This window comes from Bison bison, unplaced genomic scaffold (assembly GCF_000754665.1).
Source record: "Bison bison bison isolate TAMUID 2011002044 unplaced genomic scaffold, Bison_UMD1.0 scf7180017864490, whole genome shotgun sequence".
Lineage (NCBI taxonomy): Eukaryota > Metazoa > Chordata > Mammalia > Artiodactyla > Bovidae > Bison > Bison bison.
The window spans coordinates 9,105,799-9,129,313 of record NW_011495049.1 but is presented as its reverse complement, the minus strand read 5'-3'; the positions used below and the strand labels follow the sequence as shown (position 1 = coordinate 9,129,313).

Sequence of the window (23,515 nt, the reverse complement as noted above, 5' to 3'; positions counted from 1 at the left end):
AACGCATATATATGGAATTTAGAAAGATGGTAACAATAACCTTGTGTACGAGACAGCAAAAGAGACACTGATGTATAGAACAGTCTTATGGACTCTGTGGGAGAGGGAGAGGGTGGGAAGATTTGGGAGAATGGCATTGAAACATGTAAAATATCATGTATGAAACAAGATGCCAGTCCAGGTTCGATGCACGATACTGGATGCTTGGGGCTAGTGCACTGGGACGACCCACAGGGATGGTATGGGGAGGGAGGAGGGAGAAGGGTTCAGGATGGGGAACACATGTATACCTGTGGCGGATTCATTTTGATATTTGGCAAAACTAATACAATTATGTAAAGTTTAAAAATAAAATAAAATTTTAAAAAAATCACTAGTTTTGATTTTCAGTCTTACCATCAGCCTACTAAATTAAAACACAAGCCTAAAAGTCAGGATGCTCCCATTAGTGTGGAAGAAATCATCAAGTTCTGTCAATTTTATTTCCAATAGCTTGCTGTCTCTCCCTCCTCTATTTTGGAGGACACTGCTTTCTCTCATTTTAATTCAATACCTTTTCACTTCATCTCTGCCTTCTGGGTTTCTTCTTTCTGCTCCATCCTCCACACTCTAACCAGAATTTTCTAAAACATTAGTCTAACTGTATTAATCTCAGACTTCTTGTCCAGCAACGCACTCCAGTACTCTTGCCTGGAAAATCCAATGGGTGGAGGAGTGTGGTAGGTTACAGTCCATAGGGTCGCAAAGAGTTGGACACGACTGAGAGACTTCAGTTTCTTGTCCAGCCGCTTCTCACCATTCTGTGAGAAGCCAGTGTGTTCTAAGCCAGTCACATACAACTAGTCTTCCTTGACTGAATTTGTCCTACTCTTTTTTTCTTCTTAAACCAAACAAACAAAAACCAACCAAACAAGGCACCTTCATGCCTTTGCGTATGCTGTTTTCTCTACCTGGAATGTACTACCTTCTCAACTTGCTTACTCTTTAGTTCTGTTTCTCACTCTTCAGAATATACAGCTCGAACCTCACCAGCTCTGTAAAGAATCCTTTCTCTTCACAACACTTTCTGCATAGCATTTTAAATGTACATTCATTAATCATTCATTCCCTTGCCATATACCAAGTACCTTCTATGACCATACATGTATTACTTTACATTGTAATTAATTGCTTAGATGTTTCTTTCCTCAAATAGAAGGTAAACTCCTAAAAAGCAGAGATAACGGCTTATTTAATATGGCACCTCTGGAGCCAGATATCAGGCCTAACACCTAACAGGCACTTAACAAGTGTTGATGTAAATTAATCTGATGCCTGACAAAATTTGAAATTCTGAGAACTGAGTCATTAGGCAATTAATTATTAATGACATAGTCTAGTGTGAACAGGAATTAAACAACTTTTATTATACAAGCTTACTTAAGAGCTGCCTGTAACTTGGAATCATTACATCTATAGGTGGTCTCTTAGTAATTATTTCTGAAAGAAATGAATCCTATTTTGCCTAGTTTCTTAAGCTTCAAAAATTCTCTATCTTAAAAATTTTACATTTCCTAAGAAAATTTTTTAATTTTCTTATTACTAATGAACCTGGGAACCATATAGCTAAAAGGTATGATGTAAGCTTACTTCTTTTTTGAAAAATAAACTGGCTCATGGAAAAGTCAAACTCACTTCAACATCAGCAAAATCACTTAAGTAACTATAATTCATTCTTATTTGTTCATATTGACACATAGATTAATGTTTTGTTTCTATTAGCATTTATTAGTGTTTATTATTTTATTTCCTAGCTCACTCTTTAATGTTTATCTTTATGTTATTTAAAATCAATCTGCAAATTACAGAATTTGCTTAAAAAGGAGCTTTGTGAGTGTTTAATAACATCTACTGATCCAAATAAGCACTATAAGATTATTAGCACACAGCAGCTTTGCCCAAATTTTGAAAGGCCCACAGGGATGATGGTTCATTGTTTATTCTAACGAGTTATATTTCCCTGAAGCCTGGCAGATCCTTTCCTAAAATCAAAAGTATCTGTTCAAGAGGCAAGTTTTCATTATCTGAGTACCTTCCATACATCTCTTCAAAAATCTCTTATTAATTTCCAAGAATATTTCTTATAAATATTTGAATTTCTAAAATGAATGCTATTTAGCAACATTTTATTTAAATATTTTTTGAAGATTTAAATAAAATAGTAGTAGTATTTTATTTCATTTAACAGTGGCACATCTTACCATGACTACCAATAGTAATAGTGATATTAATAATAATGCTAATTTCAGCTAATTTTTACTGAGAACTGATGAATATTATATTAAATGCATAATTAATACTATATTAATATATAAATCATAAATATATAAACAGGATTAAAATTAAACCTTTTAAAAGTCAGTCTCCATTAATATGGGGCTTCCCTGGTGGCTCAGAGGATAAAGCATCTGCCTGCAATGTAGGAAATCCGGGTTTGATCCCTGGGTTGGGAAGATCCCCTGGAGAAGGAAATGGCAACCCACTCCAGTATTCTTGCCTGGATAATCCCATGGACAGAGGAGCCTGGCTGGCTACAGTCCATGGGGTTGCAAAGAGTCAGACATGACTGAGTGACTTCACTTTCTTTCTTTCTTTCTTTTCTCCATTAATATATCCCCAACTTAGCAATATAATAAAGTAAAGCATACATTTTCCTGGTGACATTAGATAAATGTTCTAGCTCAGAGTTACTGATTTTATAACTATATTAAGTTTTCCCTTGATTATGTTTCTAGATTATAATCTGATGGGTTGAATTATCCAATAATTTAGGACTTCTCAAAAATCAGATGAATGAAAATAAGGCTGTAATTTCAGCAGGTGTCATTTATATAATTCCTTTCAGAATTTTAGGGATGGCAACAGATAGAAGAAAACTTGGGAACAGTCTTCCAAGGCCACCATAGACTTTTCCTGACCTCATTACGGAAGAAACAGTAAACTTTAAATGCATTGGAGAATTGTAAATTTAGAGCTGGTTGAACTTCAGAGATTATCTAATTTTCTCCTTAAATTTTATAGATGAGAAAAACGAGAAGCAAGAGGTTAGCAAAAAATGCTTCGATCAGAGAACTAAGGTCCTGGTAGAACTACAGTGGAATCTTAGGCTTCCACAGTGCTGTAAATAATCGTGATATAAATCACTTGATAATTACTATTGGTAACTAAAACTTTCTGAAACAGAAGTTATAGGAAATAAACATTTCTGGACAATATATAAATTCAAGAGAGTTCTGTCCCTTTCTGGGAATAAATGAGTTGCTCCTAATGCGTCGAAGTAAGAAAAAATCAACTATTAATAATATTATACTAAATTAATGCTTCAAAAGTAACATACAGTTAGCCCCACAGATTCAACCAACTTCAGATTAAAATATTTGGAAAAACAATTTCAGAAAGTTCCAAAAAGCAAAACTTATTTTCTACACCCTGGAAACTATATAGGATTTACACTGTATTGTATAACATAAGTAATCCAGAGACAATTTATAATATTTGGAAGGGTATGCATAGGTTATATGTAAATATTATGTCATTTTATAGAAGAGACTTGAGCATCCTTGGGATTTTGGCATCCACAGGGTTCCTAGAAACTATCCCCCACGGATACCAAAGAAGGCCTTTAGTCAATTATTAACAACAGCAATAGTGGTAAAGGATAAGGAAAAGTAAAAGAGACATTTATTCTTTCTCTGGACTCACATCCAGAGAAAATCAGAACTAGTTGGATACTTCCATTTGCCTGTTGCACAGACAGACACAGGAACACATGGGTATCCAAGTCAAAGTTAAAGATTTAACAAGATTTACATTTACCCTGGACTTATATAAAGGGTTCTTTACAGATTTATTCTTTCTATGCATCCAAGTAAATAATAAATAATGTCTCAATAACTATTTATTTTCTAGTATAATAAATGTCAAAATAGTTTTTTTAATATTCTTTATATTAAATCTTATCAACTCACGCATAGAAGTTAAGATTTAACAACCAAATCTAGCTATTAATTAATAATAAAAGAGCCTGAATAATGGGTTGAGTTGTCAGCCACAAGTGAGTTCAAATTTTGGCTGTTTATCATACTAAGTGAGTGACCTTGGACAAATGACTTAACCTCTCTTGAATTGAGAGCTCTAAGGCCTGATATTGATTGAGGGCAAGATAAAATGAGATAAATTATGTAAAGCACCTAGTATGGCATCCCAACAGAGCAGCATAAAATCAATGTTAGTTCACTTTCCCATTACTCTTTTGGCCAGAAACTTACCAGCTTCATTGACCTTGGTCTTCAGTAGGATTTGACTACAGTAATCACAGGCATCCTAATTTAGGTATTAGGATGAAAGGGGTATAAGAGGTTATCTATGAATTTGGACAAAACTCCACATATTCAGCCTCAAACTGTATGAGCACTTTCAGATCAAAGTCCTAATGCTTTTATGCCTAGTCTCTCGCCCAGCCACTTAAGAAACATGACAGCTTGGCTACTATTTGGTTCTTCGGTTTGAGGCAATAGTTCTACTAAAAACCTCTGTGCGGCTCTTCCTAGCAAGATTTTCAATAGACTTTTTATAGAAATATTAGGACAATTCAGTGTGACAAAAAATGTTGGCTACTCCTTAGGTAAAAAGCACTGTACTGCTGTTGGGAAGCAAGAGTAAACTATGGTATCGTCCCTTTTCTTTAGAAGCTCAAGATCAGGCAAGTAGACAACTAATTAAGTTGGTCGCATTTGTCAAACATTTTAAAATTGATCAGAAATGCAGAAAATGTAAAAGGTGATTTTGATGAAAACACTAATGTAGAATACTGCAACTTTTCTGTGAAAATATTTTACGGAAGCATAATCAGTTTGTACTCTGGCTTTTAAAATATTTTAAGAAAGAAAATATTTCATGGAAAGAAATGAATAATCAAGAATAAAAATCTTCTTTGGGTTGATGGTCTCAAGAAAAGAGGTTTAAACCAAGCTGAACCTGCAGATGAAAGAAGTGTATTTTGTACAGAAAGCCATTAAAAACACCTTATTACACGTTGTAAAGTCCAACAGCAGAGGGAATTGTGACTCATTTAAACTCTAACAAATGACGAATCCATGTAAGTGGGTCTCACAGGCAGTTTATAATCAATCATAGTCAATGAATCTGTGAGTAAGTGGCACACCAGCCAAAGAACAGAGAATGAATGGAGTCTTTTAGGCTAATTTGGATATAACACAATGTTTAAATAAGTGTTATGAAGCTTAGAGAAAAACAACTGAATAAACCATACTTTATCCTTCTGAAATAGGTAGGAAATTGCGCCAAATAAAAGTCATAACTGCTGGGCTTTGTTTAACAATATTACGATGCTAAAATAAACTGTGAGGCAGTCCTGATGTTATGCCAGGTAATGACAATAAAAGACCAAATCTGTCCAATTTTACTAATGATGTTTAAAAACATGACAGGTAAAATGAATTAAAAATATAATCCAATGTAAACTGCATTTACTGTGTTCATGTCAACTACATTCAATTATATGGTAAAGGATCCATTCACTTTATAAACAAATGTTAAAATCCTATTGTGAGCAATGCCCTGTGCTAGGTGATGCAGGAATAACACTGAATTTACTACCTCTTAGAACACAGAACAAAGAGTATGGGAAACAAAGAAAGATGTGTCTAAAAAAGTTCTTTGGCATACGTACATTCCTAAATCAAAGAGTAACGTTGATAAGAATACTACTGTCTATGTACTCTACAGAGTACATTTTCATATATATTATTGATACATGGCTTTCAGAATCCTTGCCAGGCTTAGAGGTAAGGGACACCTACCCTTATCCACAATAATAAAAGGAAGATTAGATATGAGCTCTCAGCTCACCATCTAAATCTTTTCCATTAAAATAGGCTAAGCTTCTTATGAACATGTGTTTTAGTTTCATGACGCTGACATTCAAATAAAGAAGTAGCACTAGGATGAGGTACCATTAAAACATGTGAATTGTTACAATTTATATGATATTTAAACAAGCAAATAGAACAATACACAAGCAACCTAGGCAAAAAGGAATTCTTATAAGAGGCTGACTTTTCCTCTTCACAATCACAAAGAACTGTTGATTCAAGAAATGTCAAAATTGTCTTCTAAGTGAGCCACACAGAATAGTTCTTAAAGTGTTTATTTTTTGGTTTTCAATTCTCTGGTCCTAAACAAGCACGAAGTGAATGTTCAACAAATACAAAGATGCTAATCAAGTGGCAGCACCTTCATCTTCTGTTTTTAAAGCAACACTCCCTATTCTGAGTTACCAAGTGACTGAGCTGCCAATCACACCCTTTGTAACATGAGCTATAAGAAACTGGCTTTGAAAATAAAGGCTTTCTGGCTGACAGCATGACTATGGGAGGTTCTCCATTTAACTATCAGACACTATTTTTTTGTTTGTTTAGTTTATCTTTCAGTTTAAAAATATAATGTAAATGAAAGATTGTCACTTAGAAGCAACTAAATTTTTTAAAGAAATGATTCATTATTGCTGATGTCCTTTGTAATGGAAATTACAGCAAGTATAAAATACTTTGCACACACCATGTTTTAAAGATACTATTCATGAGAATTCTGACTCTAATAGTAGTGAAGTCTAATTTTATTTCATTTTGGAAAGGTATACCATAAATATAGCAGAAAAAGAGCTCCTGTGAAGGCTTGATCTGCAATTGAAAAATCATGAAAAGAAGCCTTCAGAGTTTTCAAAAAGAAAGTCATATTAATTAGCCTTTGAAATTAGTCGTTTTTATTAAAGAATGTGGCAAGTGCTTTTGTCAGGCACACAAAACCTATTTAACATTTTTTTAACTCTCAAAAATTAATACCATTAAACTTTTTTATTTTAAAATGTTGTGTTACCTAACTTCATAATTTTGTACTTCCATATCAAGTATGCTACAAATGTATCTATGAAAAAAGGATAATCAATAAAAGTAAATAAACACACAGAGCCTCTATTTCAGTAAACACTGTTTATTAAAAACTTAATCTAATATCAATGAAATTAATTTCAATATAGGAATGCAAATTAAAAAGTATACCAAATATTGTTGCACACTTTAATTTTTAATAACCTCACGTTCTGTTGGAAATAAATTAACTTTCTAACAATGCAAATGTTGATCTGTGGAATAGTGCATGCTGTATTCAAAAATGCATACTAATTACCATATTAAAGATTGAACAATTTAGAAGTAAAGAAACAGGTTTAATTTTTATTAACTTGGTGTTTTCCCAACTCATTTGGCCACAAAACTCATTTTCAGCAAAAAATATGTTAATATTTCCTGCTAGAATAGTTTTGATAGAATGAAGATCATTTGTCAGAAGATACTTCTCTAATTCAAATTAATCTTGCTAGTACTCAATTTTAACCATTTTTTCCCAAAGAAAAATCATCAGAAATGCATTCAAAGCAAAGCATTCTGAAGAATCCATCATTGATCTTTTCAGTCAACAATAACAGAATTATCCCTGAAACCCTATCACCAACTGTTAACACTCCTGGTCTCAGCAGTTTTAATAACCTTGGAGTCACCAAGGTGATATATTGAAGAAAGAGTTCAACCTGACATGTATAATCTTAGTTAATGCATCTTGTAGTCATCACAATATTTGCCACCATAATGCCTAAGAGTATCACAGTACATGTCAAAGCATCGTATCTCAAGTCCAGCTCACAATACCATAAAACCCACCTCCAACAATAAAAGGTGGAGCATTATACCAAGAGACATGGAAAGGATGAAGTACAGTGTTTAAATTCTGGAGTCGTTTTTGTTGATTTTAATTATCTTTTAGTGGGATTCAGTTAAGGTGTTAATTTACATTTTACAAATTCTCTGCAAACCAAGCTGGTCTCTGTTTTTCTGCACCAAAGAAGCTGTAATATTTTGTTGAAATACATAGAAAACAAAGAGCTGTACTAGTATCAGACAGATATAACTTTAAGGAAAAAAGCATTACTAGACATAGGAGAGATATTTCATAATGCTAAGAAAAAGTCAATTCACCAGAAAGATAAAATAATTCTTAATTTATATCCATAAAATAACATATGAGTAGCATACAGAATAAGTCTATATTTAAAACTATAATTAAACCTACAAATCTGTATTTTTAATGTCTATATGGACATTTCATAGTATTATTTAATATTTATTAAGCACTTCTTTACCTGAGCCTTTTAATCAAGTACTGAGTACAAATCACCATCTCCTGCCTTATTTGCTTTGCCATTAAATTATGGGCTTTCAACAGACACATGAACATTCCCATTCATCTTAATGGTGCATTAATGTCACCAGGCTGTAGCTTTCCTAGAAGAATGTGTGCCCATTCTATTAAGTAAGAACGAGGCCAAATATTCCATGCTTCCTTTTTTAGGAGCCTTATTTTATAAAAATGAAGGCATCAAAATATACTTGAATTGAAAAATATAAAATCATACTCAACTCTAAGATTTTAATAAGTTAGAGTGTTCTATTTATTGAATACAAATAACTTTACAGCAGGAAGGGTTCTCAGAGATGTCAGAATCTCAGCTCCATAATTTATTAGCCTTGTTACACTGGGCAAGTTCTCTAATCTTTCTGTGCTTCAGTTCTCCCAGCTTATGGTGATAAGCTGGGAGAACTAAGATTAAACTGGTGACAGTCATAGTACAAACTTTGTAGGATTGTTATTAGGTGTAAATGAAACAATACATCTAAGAAACCTAGAATAGACTCTGGTACCCACTTGTAAGTGCCATGAGTATGGGTCTGTAGTAATTGTGGATGTCGTGATGATTCTCCTAGTAGTGATGGTAGTGGAACCATACAGAACAATAACAGTAATAGAAAAAGTAGAAGTAGTAATGGCAGTGATCGTAGTAGTGGTGGTAACAGTAGTAATAGTAACAGTATTAATGATATCATAGGAGTAGAGCTAGAAGAACTATTGTGATCATCTTCATTGTCAGTACAATCATCAACTTCCAGGGGGTCACACATTAAAATATTTCCAGAAATTACACAAGTGATATCAATGAATGAAGTAATCCAGACCTAAGAGAAGTATTGAGGAGTACAGAAAATAAGAAAACCTATGCCCTGTTTAAATACATTCAAATTTATTACTTGAAACACTGATGTCACTGAGGAAAAACAAAGTATGTGACATAGATCTTTAGCAAGAATTAACAATTCACAACCTCTGATTTAGTCCAAGTTATGCCATTTAAAATCGAAAGAAAGAAGGTTGTTAGCATACCTAGTCATTGTGCTTGAACGTACCCTAAGTTTTCTTTTTATTCTTTCATTTCCCCAAATTATAACCCTTCCACCCTCTCCACAAAATCCTGAGTGTTGATATGTATATGTTTGCAGCTACTATTTTTCAGCATTCCCAAGTTTTACAAGGCTTGGATTTGACACTTAGGGTCTCACTTCAAGTCTTTCTTTTGCCCACCCTCCTTGTAACTGTTCTCTGTGACTATGTCATGCATTCAGACTACTTAGCAAGCCTGCTGATATCCATCTTTCACACATACCCAGGCCCTCAGAGTTAAGTTGCAGCAAGCAACATTGTCAATGCTGGTGGGCTGGCTACATTCCAGAACCTCATCACTGGTAACCTTCTCTATCCTTTTGATCTTAAGTATGGCTTATAGGTGATATTGATGAAATGACTAAAGGAACCAGATGTGCTGTTTCTGGTGGTGATCCCTGTCACAGTCACGGAGAGATGAGAATCCTACACATTACAGTATAGACATTCAGCTGATTTAGAGATTGTTGATGCATTACACGCTTTGTCTCAACAGGGTCATGGTTTGCAGTTTTAAAGTGACAGTGAAAATGTTTAGCTTCATTTTTCTCAGTCAAATTTATAAATATAGTAATACAGATTTCTGAAATTTGTTTTACTACAATGAATCTAAAACAAAACAAAACAAAAAAACCCACAAACAGTACAACGTCTTCTGCATTTATTAGGTGTTGCAATACTCAGTTACACCTACAATCATCTATACCCACCTAAAGGTTTCATGACTTGGTAGTAAAATCTGATTTTTTTTCACAATAATATAAATATATTCTAGAACCACAGAATTAGTCTCAGATGGAACTTTTCTAAACTTTAAGATCAAATAGATCTTAAGTGTATAAAATAAAGATATAATGTAGAAAACCAGAGTAAAAAAGCTGGCTTAAAATTCAACATTAAAAAAACTAAGATCATGGCATCTAGTCTCATCACTTCATGGCAAATAGAAGGGGAAAAAGTGGAAGCAGTGGCAGATTTTATTTTCTTGGTCCAAAATCAATGTGGATGATGACTGGAGCCATGAAATTAAAAAACCCTTTCTTTTTTGGAAGGAAAGCTATGACAAACCTAGACAGCATACTAAAATGCAGAGACATCACTTTGCTTACGGTCACAGGTCCATATAGTCAAAGCTATGGTTTTTCCAGTAGTCATGTACAGATGTGAGAGTTGTACCATAAAGAAGGCTTAGCACCAAAGAATTGATGCCTTTGCATTTTGGTGCTTGAGAAGACTCTTGAAAGTCCTTGGACTGCAAGGAGATCAAACCAGTCAATCCTAAAGGAAACCAGTCCTGAATATTCATTGGAAGGACTGATGCTAAAGCTGAAACTCCAACACTTTGGCCACCTGATGCAAAGAACTGACTCACTGGAAAAGACCTGATGCTGGGAAAGATTGAAGGCAGGAGGAGAAGGGGATGCCAGAGATTAAGGTGGTTGGATGACATCACCAACTTGATGGACATGAAAAAATTGGATAATTATTATCCAATTATAATTCCAAAGGGCTCAAAGATCCCCCCACTAAACATTATTTAAGAATCAGAGGTTAAAGGTTTCCCTGTTGGCTCAGTAGTAAAGAATCTGACTGCCAATGCAGCAGATATGGGGTGGATCTCTGATCCGGGAAGATCCCACATGCTGTGTGACAGCTAAGCCCATGTACCACAACTGCTGAGCCTGGGCTCTAGAGCCTGGGAGCTGCAAATACTGAGACCACATGCTGCAACTACTAAAGTCTGCTAGAGCTTGTGCTCTGCAACAAGAGAAGCCGTCATGAGAAGCCTGTGCATTACAACTAAAGAGCGGCCCTTGCTTTCCGTAACTAGAGAAAAGCTCACGCAGCAGTGAAAAGCCAATACAGCCAAAAGTTAATAAATTAATGAAATGACTAAAAAAGAAAAAAAGAACCAGAGGTTAAGATCTCACTGGATTGAACAGACCAAGTTGAAAAGAATTTATGTAGAGTTTCTGTCACCAATTAACATTAACTATATCAACCAACACTTGTCCTAGAGTCCATTCTCAGATCAGATTTCTTACCACAACAACAGTAAGATATCATTTTTAAACCATTCTCAGAACTAGTACAAGTCACTGCATGTTCTGAGGTTTAATATATTCTCATGGGTTATGCTACCTTTTGAGATTATAACCTTATTTACATGCTCCTCCGTCCACATTCAGTACATGTCCCCTTAAAACTGAGACATACAGAAATATGGGAAATATTTATTTTCTTTAGATACTTCCCCTGTTCTCACCTAATTCATATATGAATCAAATCATACAAAGCAGGGTTTCTTACTTGGGTGTCACAGAATAATAAAACCCATTTTAAAAGTTCTCAAGGTCTTATAAACTTGAAATGTGTTTTTCAATACTTTCTTGGATTCATCGTTATGAATATTAACATATTCAAGACTTTGAGAAGTTACACAGGAAAGAAAAAACTTGTTTAAGTTAAATAAGTTACCATGTACCTTTTTCTCATATATATATTACCCACTGAAGCATCATGTAGATGACTACTTATTTCAAGTTGCCATAGTCAGTAAAATCCTATTTCTAGATGTTTGGAGAAAAATGGTATAAATGTAGCCACACAGCAATCTAACCTCAGTTTATTTACAACATTGGCCCAACGCACTTAGCAACTGTTGCCAAGAGCATTACTGTCACCAACAATACTACTGGATGTGAGGATCACCCTTCACTGATAATTAAGTGAGTCCTATTTGGTCCAGGATTCCATGCCTGAGTTGGGAAGGTCCCCTGGAGGACATCATGGCAACCCACTCCAGTATTCTTGCCTGGAGAATCCCATCGACAGAGGAGCCGTGGGCTACACTCCATTGGGTCGCACAGGGTGGGACACAACTGAAGCAACTTAGCACACACTCAGGCACTTCTCTTATTGCTGTTTGCTTTTTGCTGATTTCAAGAGCAATGAAGAATGTATTTATCTCCTTTTTGGCAATTTTAGATCTGCAGTTACTTTTGGAGGAGAGAATGTGCCAACCTTCTCATTCACCCACAGCCAGAGACAAATATTCTTAACAGAATTTATTTTTATCTCTTCAAGAACATATAAAGATGTAGAAATAGATACCAAATGAGAGAGTTAATTCTTAGCTAGGTTGATAGGGAATCTGGGTCCCTCTAGGAGGAGAAAGGAACAACTTTTATTTTCTATATTTCTTTGTCTTAGTCACATAAGATGTTTTTTTTTAAGCTCTGAGTTGTTATGGCAACAATCTATTTTGCCTAAGACTAACTTTCTTAGTCAGAATGATCTCTGTTCGTCTCCAAGGCAAACCATTCAATATCACGGTAATATAAGTCCATGTCTGACCGGTAATGCTGAAGAAGCTGAAGTTGAATGGTTCTATGAAGACCTACAAGACCTTCTAATATTAACACTGAAAAAAGATGTCCTTTTCATTATATGGGGCTGGAATGTAAAAGTAGGAAGTCAAGAAACACATGGAGTAACAGGCAAATTTGGCCTTAGAGTACAGAATGAAGCAGGGAAAAGGCTAACAGGGTTGTCAAGAGAAGGCACTGGGCATAGCAAACACCCTCTTCCAACAACACAAGATGCTAAACATGGACATCACCAGATGGCTAACACCGAAATTAGATTGATTATATTTTTTTTTCCTTTGCAGCCAAAGACAGAGAAGCTGTCTACAGTCAGCAAAAACAAGACTGGAAGATGACTGTGGCTCAGATCACGGACAATATGCCAAATTCAGACTTAAATTGAAGATAATAGGGAAAACCACTAGACTATTCAGGTATGACCTAAATCAAATCCCTTAATATTATATAGTGGAAGTGAGAAATAGATTTAAGGGACTAGATCTGATAGACAGAGTGCCTGATGAACTATGGATGGAGGTTCATGACATTGTACAGGAGACAGGGAGCAAGACCATTCCCAAGAAGAAGAAATGCAAAAAAGCAAAATGGCTGTCTGAGGATCCCTTACAAATAGCTGTGAAAGAAGAGAAGTGAAAAGCAAAGGAGAATAGGAAAACTATACCATTTGAATGCAGAGTTCCAAAGAATAGCAAGGAGAGATAAGAAAGCCTTCCTCGGTATCAGTGCAAAGTAATAGAGGAAAACAATAGAATGGGAAAGACTAGATATCTCTTCAAGAAAATTAGAGATACCAAGGGAACATTTCATGCAAAGACAGGCACAATAAAATTGGACAGAAATGGTATGGGCCTGATAGAAGCAGAAGATATTAAGAAGAGGTGGCAAGAATACACAGAAAAACTATACAAAAAAGATCTTTACAACCGAGATAATCAAGATGGTGTGATCACTCACCTAGAGGTCCTAGAGCCAGACATCCTGGAATGTGAAGTCAGGTGGGCCTTAGGAAGCATCACTACGAACAAAGCTAGTGGAGATGATGGAATTCCAGTTGGGCTATTTCAAATCCTAAAAGACGATGCTGTGAAAGTGCCGCACTGAATATGCCAGCAAATTTGGAAAACTCAGCAGTGGCCACAGGACTGGAAAAGGTCAGTTTCCATTCCAATCCCAAAGAAAGGCAATGCCAAAGAATGCTCAAACTACTGCACATTGCACTCATCTCACACGCTAGTAAAGTAATGCTCAAAATTCTCCAGGCCAGGCTTCAACGATACATGAACCGTGAACTTCCAGATGTTCAAGCTGGTTTTAGAAAAGGCAGAGGAACCAGAAATCAAATTGCCAACATCCGCTGGATCATCAAAAAAGCGAGAGTTCCAGAAAAACATCTATTTCTACATTATTGACTATGCCAAAGTCTTTAACTGTGTGGATCACAACAAACTGTGTGAATTTCTGAAAGAGATGGGAATACCAGACCACCTGACTTGCCTCTTGAGAAACCTATATGCAGGTCAGGAAGCAACAGTTAGAATTGGACATGGAACAACAGACTGGTTCCAAATAGGAACAGGAGTACGTCAAGGCTGTATATTGTCACCCTGCTTATTTAACTTATATGCACAGTACATCATGAGAAACACTGGGCTGGATGAAGCACAAGCTGGAATCACGACTGCTGGGAGAAAAATCAATAACCCAGATATGCAGATGATACCACCCTTCTGGCAGAAAGTGAAGAAGAACTAAAGAGCCTCTTGATGAAAGTGAAAGAGAATGAAAAAGTTGGCTTCAAGCTCAACATTCAGAAAACTTAGATCATGGCATCCGATCCCATCATTTCATGGCAAATAGACAGAGAAACAGTGTAAACAGTGGCAGATTTTATTTTTGGGGGGCTCCAAAATCATTGCAGATGGTGATTGTAGCCATGAAATTAAAAGACACTTACTCCTTGGAAGGAAAGTTATGAGCAACCTAGACAGCATATGAAAAAGCAGAGATGTCACTTTGCTAACAAAGGTCCATCTAGTCAAGGCCATGTTTTTCCAGTAGTCATGTATGGATGTAAGAGTTGGACTATAAAGAAAGCTGAGCCCCGAAGGATTGATGCTTTTGAACTGTGGTGTTGGAGAAGACTCTTGAGAGTCCCTTGGACTGCAAGGAAATCCAACTAGTCCATCCTAAGGGAGATCAGTCCTGGGTGTTCCTTGGAAGGACTGATGTTGAAGCTGAAACTCCAGTACTTTGGCCACCTCATGCGAAGAGCTGACTCATTGGAAAAGACCCTGATGCTGGGAAAGATTGAGGGCAGGAGGAGAAAGGGTTGACACAGGATGAAATGGTTGGATGGCATGACCAACTCAATGGAATGGGTTTGGGTGGACTCCGGGAGTTGGTGATGGACAGGGAGGCCTGGCGTGCTATAGTCCATGGGGTCGCAAAGAGTTGGGCATGACTGGGCAATTGATCTGAACTGAACTGAAGTTTCTTTAATCCCAGAGCTAATGATTACACACACAAAAAAACAACTCACCTTGCTCAAGGATATGTATGTTGTGGGAGTGGGTCTGGTAAGACCTTTCTATCATCAGTAACTAATTGAAAAAGTACATAAGGACTTGATAAGACTAGCAGGTGGGGCTCTCTATACCCCTCCGATGTCCATGTCAGAAGCTTTCTCCATCCCTTTCCATTAATAAAAATGCCACACGAAGCTCCAAGTGACTGAAGCTATGTCTTTGGTCCGAAAGTGAAATTCTTTCTTTCAGAGATCACGAATCTGACACCCTTCACCATAAGCTATCACTAGGAAGTTATACCAAAGTTACATTTTAATAGTGGGATACAGAGAAGTTATCATAGATTTGCTAAAAACCTTTGATACATTTGAGAGTTCTCAAATAAATAATATACTAAGTCAAAGTCTAAAGCAATTAAAATACACAGGGAGTGAGGTTAGTCAGACAGAAAAAGACAAACACTGTAAATTGCACCTATATGTGGACTTAAAACACCCAAACTCATAAAAACAGAGTAGAATGACAGCTACTAGGGGACAGGGGTTGGAAATCGGAGAAATACTACTTGAGATTACAAACTTACAACTAGGAGATCAGTAAGTCTTGCAGATCTAATGCATCGCATAATAATTAGAGTCAATAATACTGAATTAAAAACTTCAAAGTTTTGATGGGACTAGATCTTTAATAGTTCTTACCAGAAAAAAGAAATGATATTTAGATATGTCATGTGATAGAGGTGTTAGCTAACGCTTCAGTGGTAGTCACATTGTAATTATAAATGTACCAAATCTACACATTGCACAAGGTCACATGTCAACTGTATCTCAATTAAAAAAATATATACAAAGGATGACCTCAATAGAAATATGTACATTCTGGAATTTTCTCCAAAAGGTTTAGGTCATAAAGCCTTCCTTATTTAATAATACTGACTATCTCTATGGAAAACTTATGCTTTCTTTTCTCTTTAGGATTTCTCTTCTCTTTAGAAGAAAAACATGTTATCATTATTGTATTGCATCGGTGACAACTTCCTTAGTGCTAGCACATTCCCCAGGGTTTTTATAATAGCTCAAAAAGAAATGTGCAAAGGTAGGCAATCAATCATTACAGAGGGCAAACACTTTCTCATTATTTTCTCCTGTGTGACCAACAGTAATGTACTCAACCTTCCTAGGCTTCTGTCTCTTCTGAAAAATGATGGGCTTGTATTAATAATAGAAGATCTATAACTATATTAGATCTAGATTCCTCAAATTATGTCATCATTCTTCCACAAGGTAGTTTATGAATAAGAGCCCATGATTGCTAGGAAATTTACTCAAATTGATTTTCCAGTTTTGTGATAGGTTATTCTAAATCAAGCTTTTTATTTAGGGTTTAGAAACAAATGAGTCTATGATAAACAAGCTGGAGAATATTAAGGACATAATCTACGATTCTAAAGCTGAATTCTGAGTAATCTCTTTGGCAGGACATGTTATCCCTTCTGTGAGTGGACATTCAGTGTTCAAAGCAACGAGCTCTTTGATAGTTGGAAATTTTGGATTCTGTTCTATTTTTAAAAGCTACTATATCAGTATTCATCAACTGTTTGACACAGCCATTCATTTATTTTCAAAAAGGCCATTCTATAATCACACTTCCTTTCAGGAAGCCCACCAACTAAGCAAAAGCCTGAATTACTGATAGCAGTTATACAGGGACCTTCCTGTTGGATACGAACGAAGACTAATTAAACTAATGTGCTAAATTTCAGGCTAATAATTATGGAGAAAGTGGTAAGAAAGCTGATTTTCGTGGTTGTGGACCTTTAATACAAAGTGTAGCAAGCAAAAACATTCTAGAATAAGTATATTTCTTATTTGTACTTTTAGGAAGGTTGATTTAACTATTCTCTAAATGTAAGAAATTTGTTAATTTTTATTAGAAATAATTATAATTTAAAAATATTGACTATCCATTAAAGTAAGTTTTAAATTATATTAAACATAATTAATGAGACATTAAAATAATTCCCCTTGTGGTGGCTAAGTAGGACACAGTTAACCATGTTTTCCAAATACTTCACATAAAGATCCTATTTCTATAAAATAAATCTAATTTTTTCCACTAAATATTCACACACAATTTGAATTATGTTAAGACTAATAAATGCTTTATGATAATTTTTAAAATTCTTAGAACATTCATATATATTTAAAAACTGTTTTCACATAATTCTACTTTTAATATAGTATAAAATGATTAGGAAACTATAAAAATCTGCATAATCCTAAATTATTTCTTAGGTTAGATCAGATATTGTTGGGGCAATTGAAAAGCCACTTGGATAAACTGTTGCTTAGTAATGTTTTGTTACTAAGATGCTATATCAATTATGCTTATATCACTGGATATTTTGGTGAGATTCTGTTATTCACTGCACATAATTCAACTTGAAGTTTCTCCACAGCAATGGACATCAGGTGTTACCTTGAATGGTAACTAAAGAAAGAGGGTTTCCTGTAGAGAAGATCGTTTAATGATACCTATAATAACCCAGTAGGTTTCCACTGAATTAAAAAACAGAAACAATCCTGGAGGTAGGAAAAATCCAGACTAACCAGGAGTCTTAATGCCACAAGGAACTAATACCCACTAGAAGAGAGTGAAATGACCTATCCTCCTTTGTAATCCGAGAACCGAGTTATAAATAGCGAACACAGCACCTAGCTTATCTATCATAATCTGAAATAAAGTGCAATACCTACAAACCCTAGGACTTAGTATGCAGTCACAGTGTAGGAAATAATAAAGTTTATAAAACCACTGCTCTCTAGAAATTTTGGAAATTAGAACATAGAGAAAGCAAATTTTACTACAGAAAAATATAAAATGTAGTCACGGGGTGGTATCAACTGTGATGTTCCAATTTCAGAATACCTCAGAGATCTCCTGTTAGTTAATAAACTGTTCATGAACGCTTTAAAGACTTTTCGAAACCTTTAAATGTGGTATAGTACATATGAACATGATGTCATTTATTAGATTGGACTACTTGTCACTAGTTATTTCCTCAACAATCCTAATAATGAGGAAAGTTTAAAAATGTTGGAGGAAAAAAGTAATAAAACAGATTGCTTATTCATAAAAATGTTACCTATTCAGTTCAGTTCAGTCGCTCAGTCCTGTCCAATTCTTTGCGACCCCATGAATAGCAGCACGCCAGGCCTCCCTGTCCATCACCAACTCCCGGAGTTCACTCAGACTCACATCCATTGAGTCAGTGATGCCATCCAGCCATCTCATCCTCTGTCGTCCCCTTCCCCTCCTGCCCCCAATCCCTCCCAGCATCAGAGTCTTTTCCAATGAGTCAACTCTTCGCATGAGGTTACCTATTAGTTTCTTACAAACTATGACACTCCTACCCTACTTCTGGGTATACACATAAAGAAATATTTTACTTGAATGAATGTTATGGAATAACTAAATGATCCTGGTCTCACTAAACCTCTGTAGGAATGAGGTAATAATGTAAACAACTCATGAGGCAATTTGGTGATTTTAATAATTAATGATGAAAATATATTTACATAATAAAAATTATTATCAAGTTACACATTTAGCCATTGAAAGAAATGGTTTTCTGAAAGATAAATGTATTAAATTCCATTCATTTGTTTTCCTCTTGTTCTTATAGTATAGAAAGCATACATGAACCTGCAATATCTAAAATAAATTCATGTATTTACTTATACTCTAAGAAGTTATTGTCAAAATGGCAGAATAAGTTAAGGAAGAAATTCTCACTGCTCTCCCCAAATACTCAATAATAATATATAAAAAGCCAAAGGACTAAGCTAGATAAGAGAAAATCCCATGGACTAAGAATATATTTTGTCACCAAAGAAGAATAGTTTATGGAAATCTGGTATATTATGAGGCTCATTTTATTGTTTAACATATAAAATGCTTCTCCTCATATCTGTTTAGTCCAGTGCTTAATGACATATCAAGCACTTTCTATCTAAGATTCACTTTTCTTTAAAGCAAACTTTAGTTTCATGAATACTTCTTAAAGACGCAGAGAGAAAAGAACAGTTAAAATTTCTAATAAAAATGCTCTTAATTAAAACTTGTCAAAAGCAAGTTAAATGCAAAAAAAAAAAAAAAAAAAGAGAGACAGAGAGAGAGAGAATCAGAGACCCATGGTCAAATATGTAGTGAACTAGATATGAGTTAAAGAAAAAATAATGTAAAATATATAAAAAATATTCAATGATCTAAACATTTTTGAAGAGGAGAAATTTTGCCAAATTTAAAATAGTATAATTATAGCTTAAAGCTTTGCTTAAAAGAGACTGAACACATAAAGGACCCTATTCTCATATACCCATATTTAACCATATATTTTCTCTTCAAAAATAATTTTCATCTACATCAAAGGTTTGTGAGACACTCTGAATAGGGAACAAAATCAAAGGCCATTGTGTTTAATAGAAGTTCAGAATGTTCAAATGGAAAGAGTATTCCCTTTCCTTGTGAACTTTCAATTACATTTGATTATTATTAAAAAAGAGATTTCATTTTAAATGGGCCACTAATGGACTGCACCCTACCAGGCTCCTCCGAAAATCCCATGGATGGAGGAGCCTGGTAGGGTGCAGTCCATGGAGTCGCTAAGAGTCAGACACGACCGAGCGACTTCACTTTCACTTTTCACTTTCATGCATTGGAGAAGGAAATGGCAACCCACTCCAGTGTTCTTGCCTGGAGAATCCCAGGGATGGGGTAGCTGGTTGGGCTGCCGTCTATGGGGCTGCACAGAGTCGGACACGACTGAAGTGACTTAGCAGTAGCAGTAGCAATGTAAACCAAGCACAGCCTCCAAATTAAAAGAAATTTTACTCTCATGTGAAAATGAGAATTTGTGTGTGATTGTGTGATCTAATTCGAATTAATCAATCAACTAAATTAATCAACACCAGTATATTTCCATGAATACAAGTAGACACTTTTCTTTGTCTTTATCCATTTATTCTACCTTCTTTCCCATCATTGGGAGAAGCAACCAAGCTCCCAGCTAACTAAATCCTGCCATTTGTGTATTTGATCCCATCTCATCTACTTAGAGACAATATTCCAGGATTTCTTACTTCTGTCTACTGCCTGGACACTTTTTTCCCCCTCTCTCCTTTTTCACCCCATCAGTATTCAAACATGACATTATTTCTCTCATTTAAGAAAAAAAAAAAATACCCTCTTGATCTCACCCTCCTCTTCAGCTACTGACCTGGGTCTTTCCTCTTTTTTAATGGTAAAACTTGTTAAAAGTATTGCTCATACTTGCTATCTGTTCTCCAATTCTCTCTTCTCATTCCTTTTGAATCTCCTATTCTCTTCTATTTCCCACCAGTCCACTGAAAATGTTTTTATTAAGATCCCTAATAACATCTGTGTTGCTAAATACGGCAGTCAGTGCTCAATCCTTATCATCTTTGCTCAGTTTGAAGCATTTAACTCAGCTAATCACTGTCTCCTCCTTGAAATACTTTCTTGACTTGCCTTCCAAGATACCACACCTACAATATTTGCGGCCCCCTCATTCTTTGTTGGTCTCCTCATCTTTCCCACCTCTGTACACTCAAGTGTGTTAGTATGGCATTCTTGGACCACTGATCTTTTGTCTTCTCTAACTCCCTTGAGATCTCAGCAAGCTCTAAATACCATTTTTACTTATATGTCAGCAGCGAGCCCGCCCTCAAAGTACAAATTTTTATGTCCAGCTCCCTGCTGAATATCTCAGAATTAATGTTTCTGAAACTGAGGTGCAGACCTTCCTCTTACACTCTCTCCCAAATTGGTAGTTCCCTCAATTGCTTGCCTTCAGTACTTCATTCCAAAAAGCTTACCATCATTGCTGTCTTTCCCTTCTAATTCACTTTTACAGCAAATCTGCTGCCTCTAAACATTTCTAGAATCTTCCCTTCGTTTATCACCTTCACTGCTTTCACTCAGGTCTAAGCCACTCTAATCCTTCACTCATTGTTAAACTAGCTTTCTGTCTGTTATATCTTCTTCCATATTGATCCTCCTGTAGTAAGGACCCTATTCTCAACACAACAGATTAATCCTATTAAAACAAGTCAGATCATGTCACTTGACTGTTTAAAACTCTGCAACAGTTTCCAGTATCACTCAGAGTGCGAACTGAAATCCTTACAATGACCTGTAAGACCTTATACACAATCTGGCCTCCCTCATGTCCTAATTCTTCCTGTCTTCATCTTTTCACTTTATGCATACTGCTCTCCATGCTATTGCTTGAACACATCAGGCAAACTCACACATCAAGGCCTCTGTATTCAACTGCTTTTTCAGCATGGCATGTTCTTTCCACAGACAGACTTATTACCTTTTTACCAAGGTCTTTTCTGGTGCCTTAGCTAAAATCACAACCCTCATTCTTATTTCCTCCCTGACATCTTTTGTTATCCTTCCCTGGTTTATTTTTCTCTTCAGCATTTACCACTACCCAACAAACTTAAATTTATTTACCTTGTTATTATCTGTTTCCCTGTCTAGAATTTAAACTCCATGAAAGAGGAACTTTCTGTGTTTTGCACCCTTACTGCACAGAAAAGTTCTCAGTATATAATAAACACTCAAAAATATATTTGTTAAATAAACGAACATTTATATCAGAACCTTGTATGTATGAGTTCAGGGGATCCTACCTCAAAGCAATTTGTAAAACTCTAGAAAAATCATCCATGAGTTTAAAAAGCTGCTGGTCTGATCGATTAAGTAAGGCTTAAGTACTTTAAACTGCCATTTCTCATCTTTTTTCTTAACCCACCTGCCTCTATTTTAGCACTTTTCTGAATCGTAAGAGAAGTCGATAGCCATACCACCCTGAAAGTGTCCGATCTCGTCTGAATAGGGGGAGGACTTAATCTCAGGACAATCTAAACCATTCTAGATCACCCTGCTCCTTCACGTAGCTCTAGCCTGATAAGACCTCAAATGTTAAAGGCAGCCAGCTTTCAGCTGGAGATATTTATCATGCAGTCATATCTTGCCTGCCACTTACCCATCTATGCTTAATAAGAAACACTGTACCTTGGCATACACGTGTGTATGTATATGTGTGGACATGCTTGTTTGTTTTGTTGTTGCCAATGAGTTGCTGCATTTTATAATGAATATTAATTTTTAACATTAAGTAGCTGTGGTTTTTGAGTAAAAACCCTGAAATGTGTTTGTAGAAAAAATTATTTTCGAAACATTTTTCTTTACGGTTTGTTACCATAATAAGAAATAAGCCCCAGTGAGTATTCATCAAAAGAAATATATGTATTTACTTTACCTGGAGTTAACACAGAAGGATTAGATGGGATCTCACTGTCCTCATCAGTACTTTCATCATAGATTGCATCTCTGTCAGTAGTCATTTCAGAACATGTTGGAGTTTCCCTAGAAAGAGAGAAAGGTGGAATTATAAATCATTGGTTCATTCTTGGCCAGGTATCAAATTCACCAGTAAGTATTTATAGAAAATATCCTTAGAAAAACATTGTAATTAAACAAATATATATTGAAATTATGTAATTAAGAAAGCACTTTAAAGACCATTTGTTAACTCTCTTAAGAACAAGTGTCTGTTTTACCTAATGTAAATGTTTAGTGCTCACTGTAATTAATTCTTGAATCAGTTTATTATCATTTATTATTCATCTGTCAAATCACAATACTACTCTCCTAAATTATCTTCTGTGTGTCACAGAATGGTCAGTACTTTACTGATTTCAAAGCAGTTCTGCCTTTGAGCAGAATTCATTTGGTCTTCCCCAAATTCTGAAATGGCTACCTTTACTCTTATTATGAAGACAGTTAAGTGAGGCACAGAGAGTTTAAAGGACAAAGCCAAGTATCATTAGAATTCAGTACCAGATCAACACTTGAACTAGGATCATCTGATACTAAATGTTATATTCTTTATATTATGCCATTAGTAAATTTGTGCTTTCTCTCAGATTCAGGAATAATAGACCCAAACCTGTATCAGTTAATGCCTAAAGTAATTATAATTGTTCAAGCCATATCAGCCATAAGTCACCTATGATTCTTCCTTAAAAATCAAGTACATATTCATACTCAGAGCCATTTGATCCTAAAATTAACAACTACTTAGATCAGGATTACAAATGTGTGCCCAACCTTTGTGGT

The 23,515-nt window shown here is 35.4% G+C and overlaps 1 protein-coding gene across 5 annotated transcripts in view; it reads right to left on the bottom strand.

The window, feature by feature from the left end:
* Positions 1–23,515, bottom strand: part of XRCC4 (X-ray repair complementing defective repair in Chinese hamster cells 4) — a 331,245-nt gene that overhangs the window by 171,776 nt on the left and 135,954 nt on the right. For all 5 annotated transcript variants that reach the window (XM_010863382.1, XM_010863379.1, XM_010863383.1 and 2 more), the window contains exon 6: positions 22,656–22,762. In XM_010863382.1, coding sequence (XP_010861684.1) covers positions 22,656–22,762 — 107 coding nt within the window. The remainder of the gene's footprint in view (positions 1–22,655; positions 22,763–23,515) is intronic.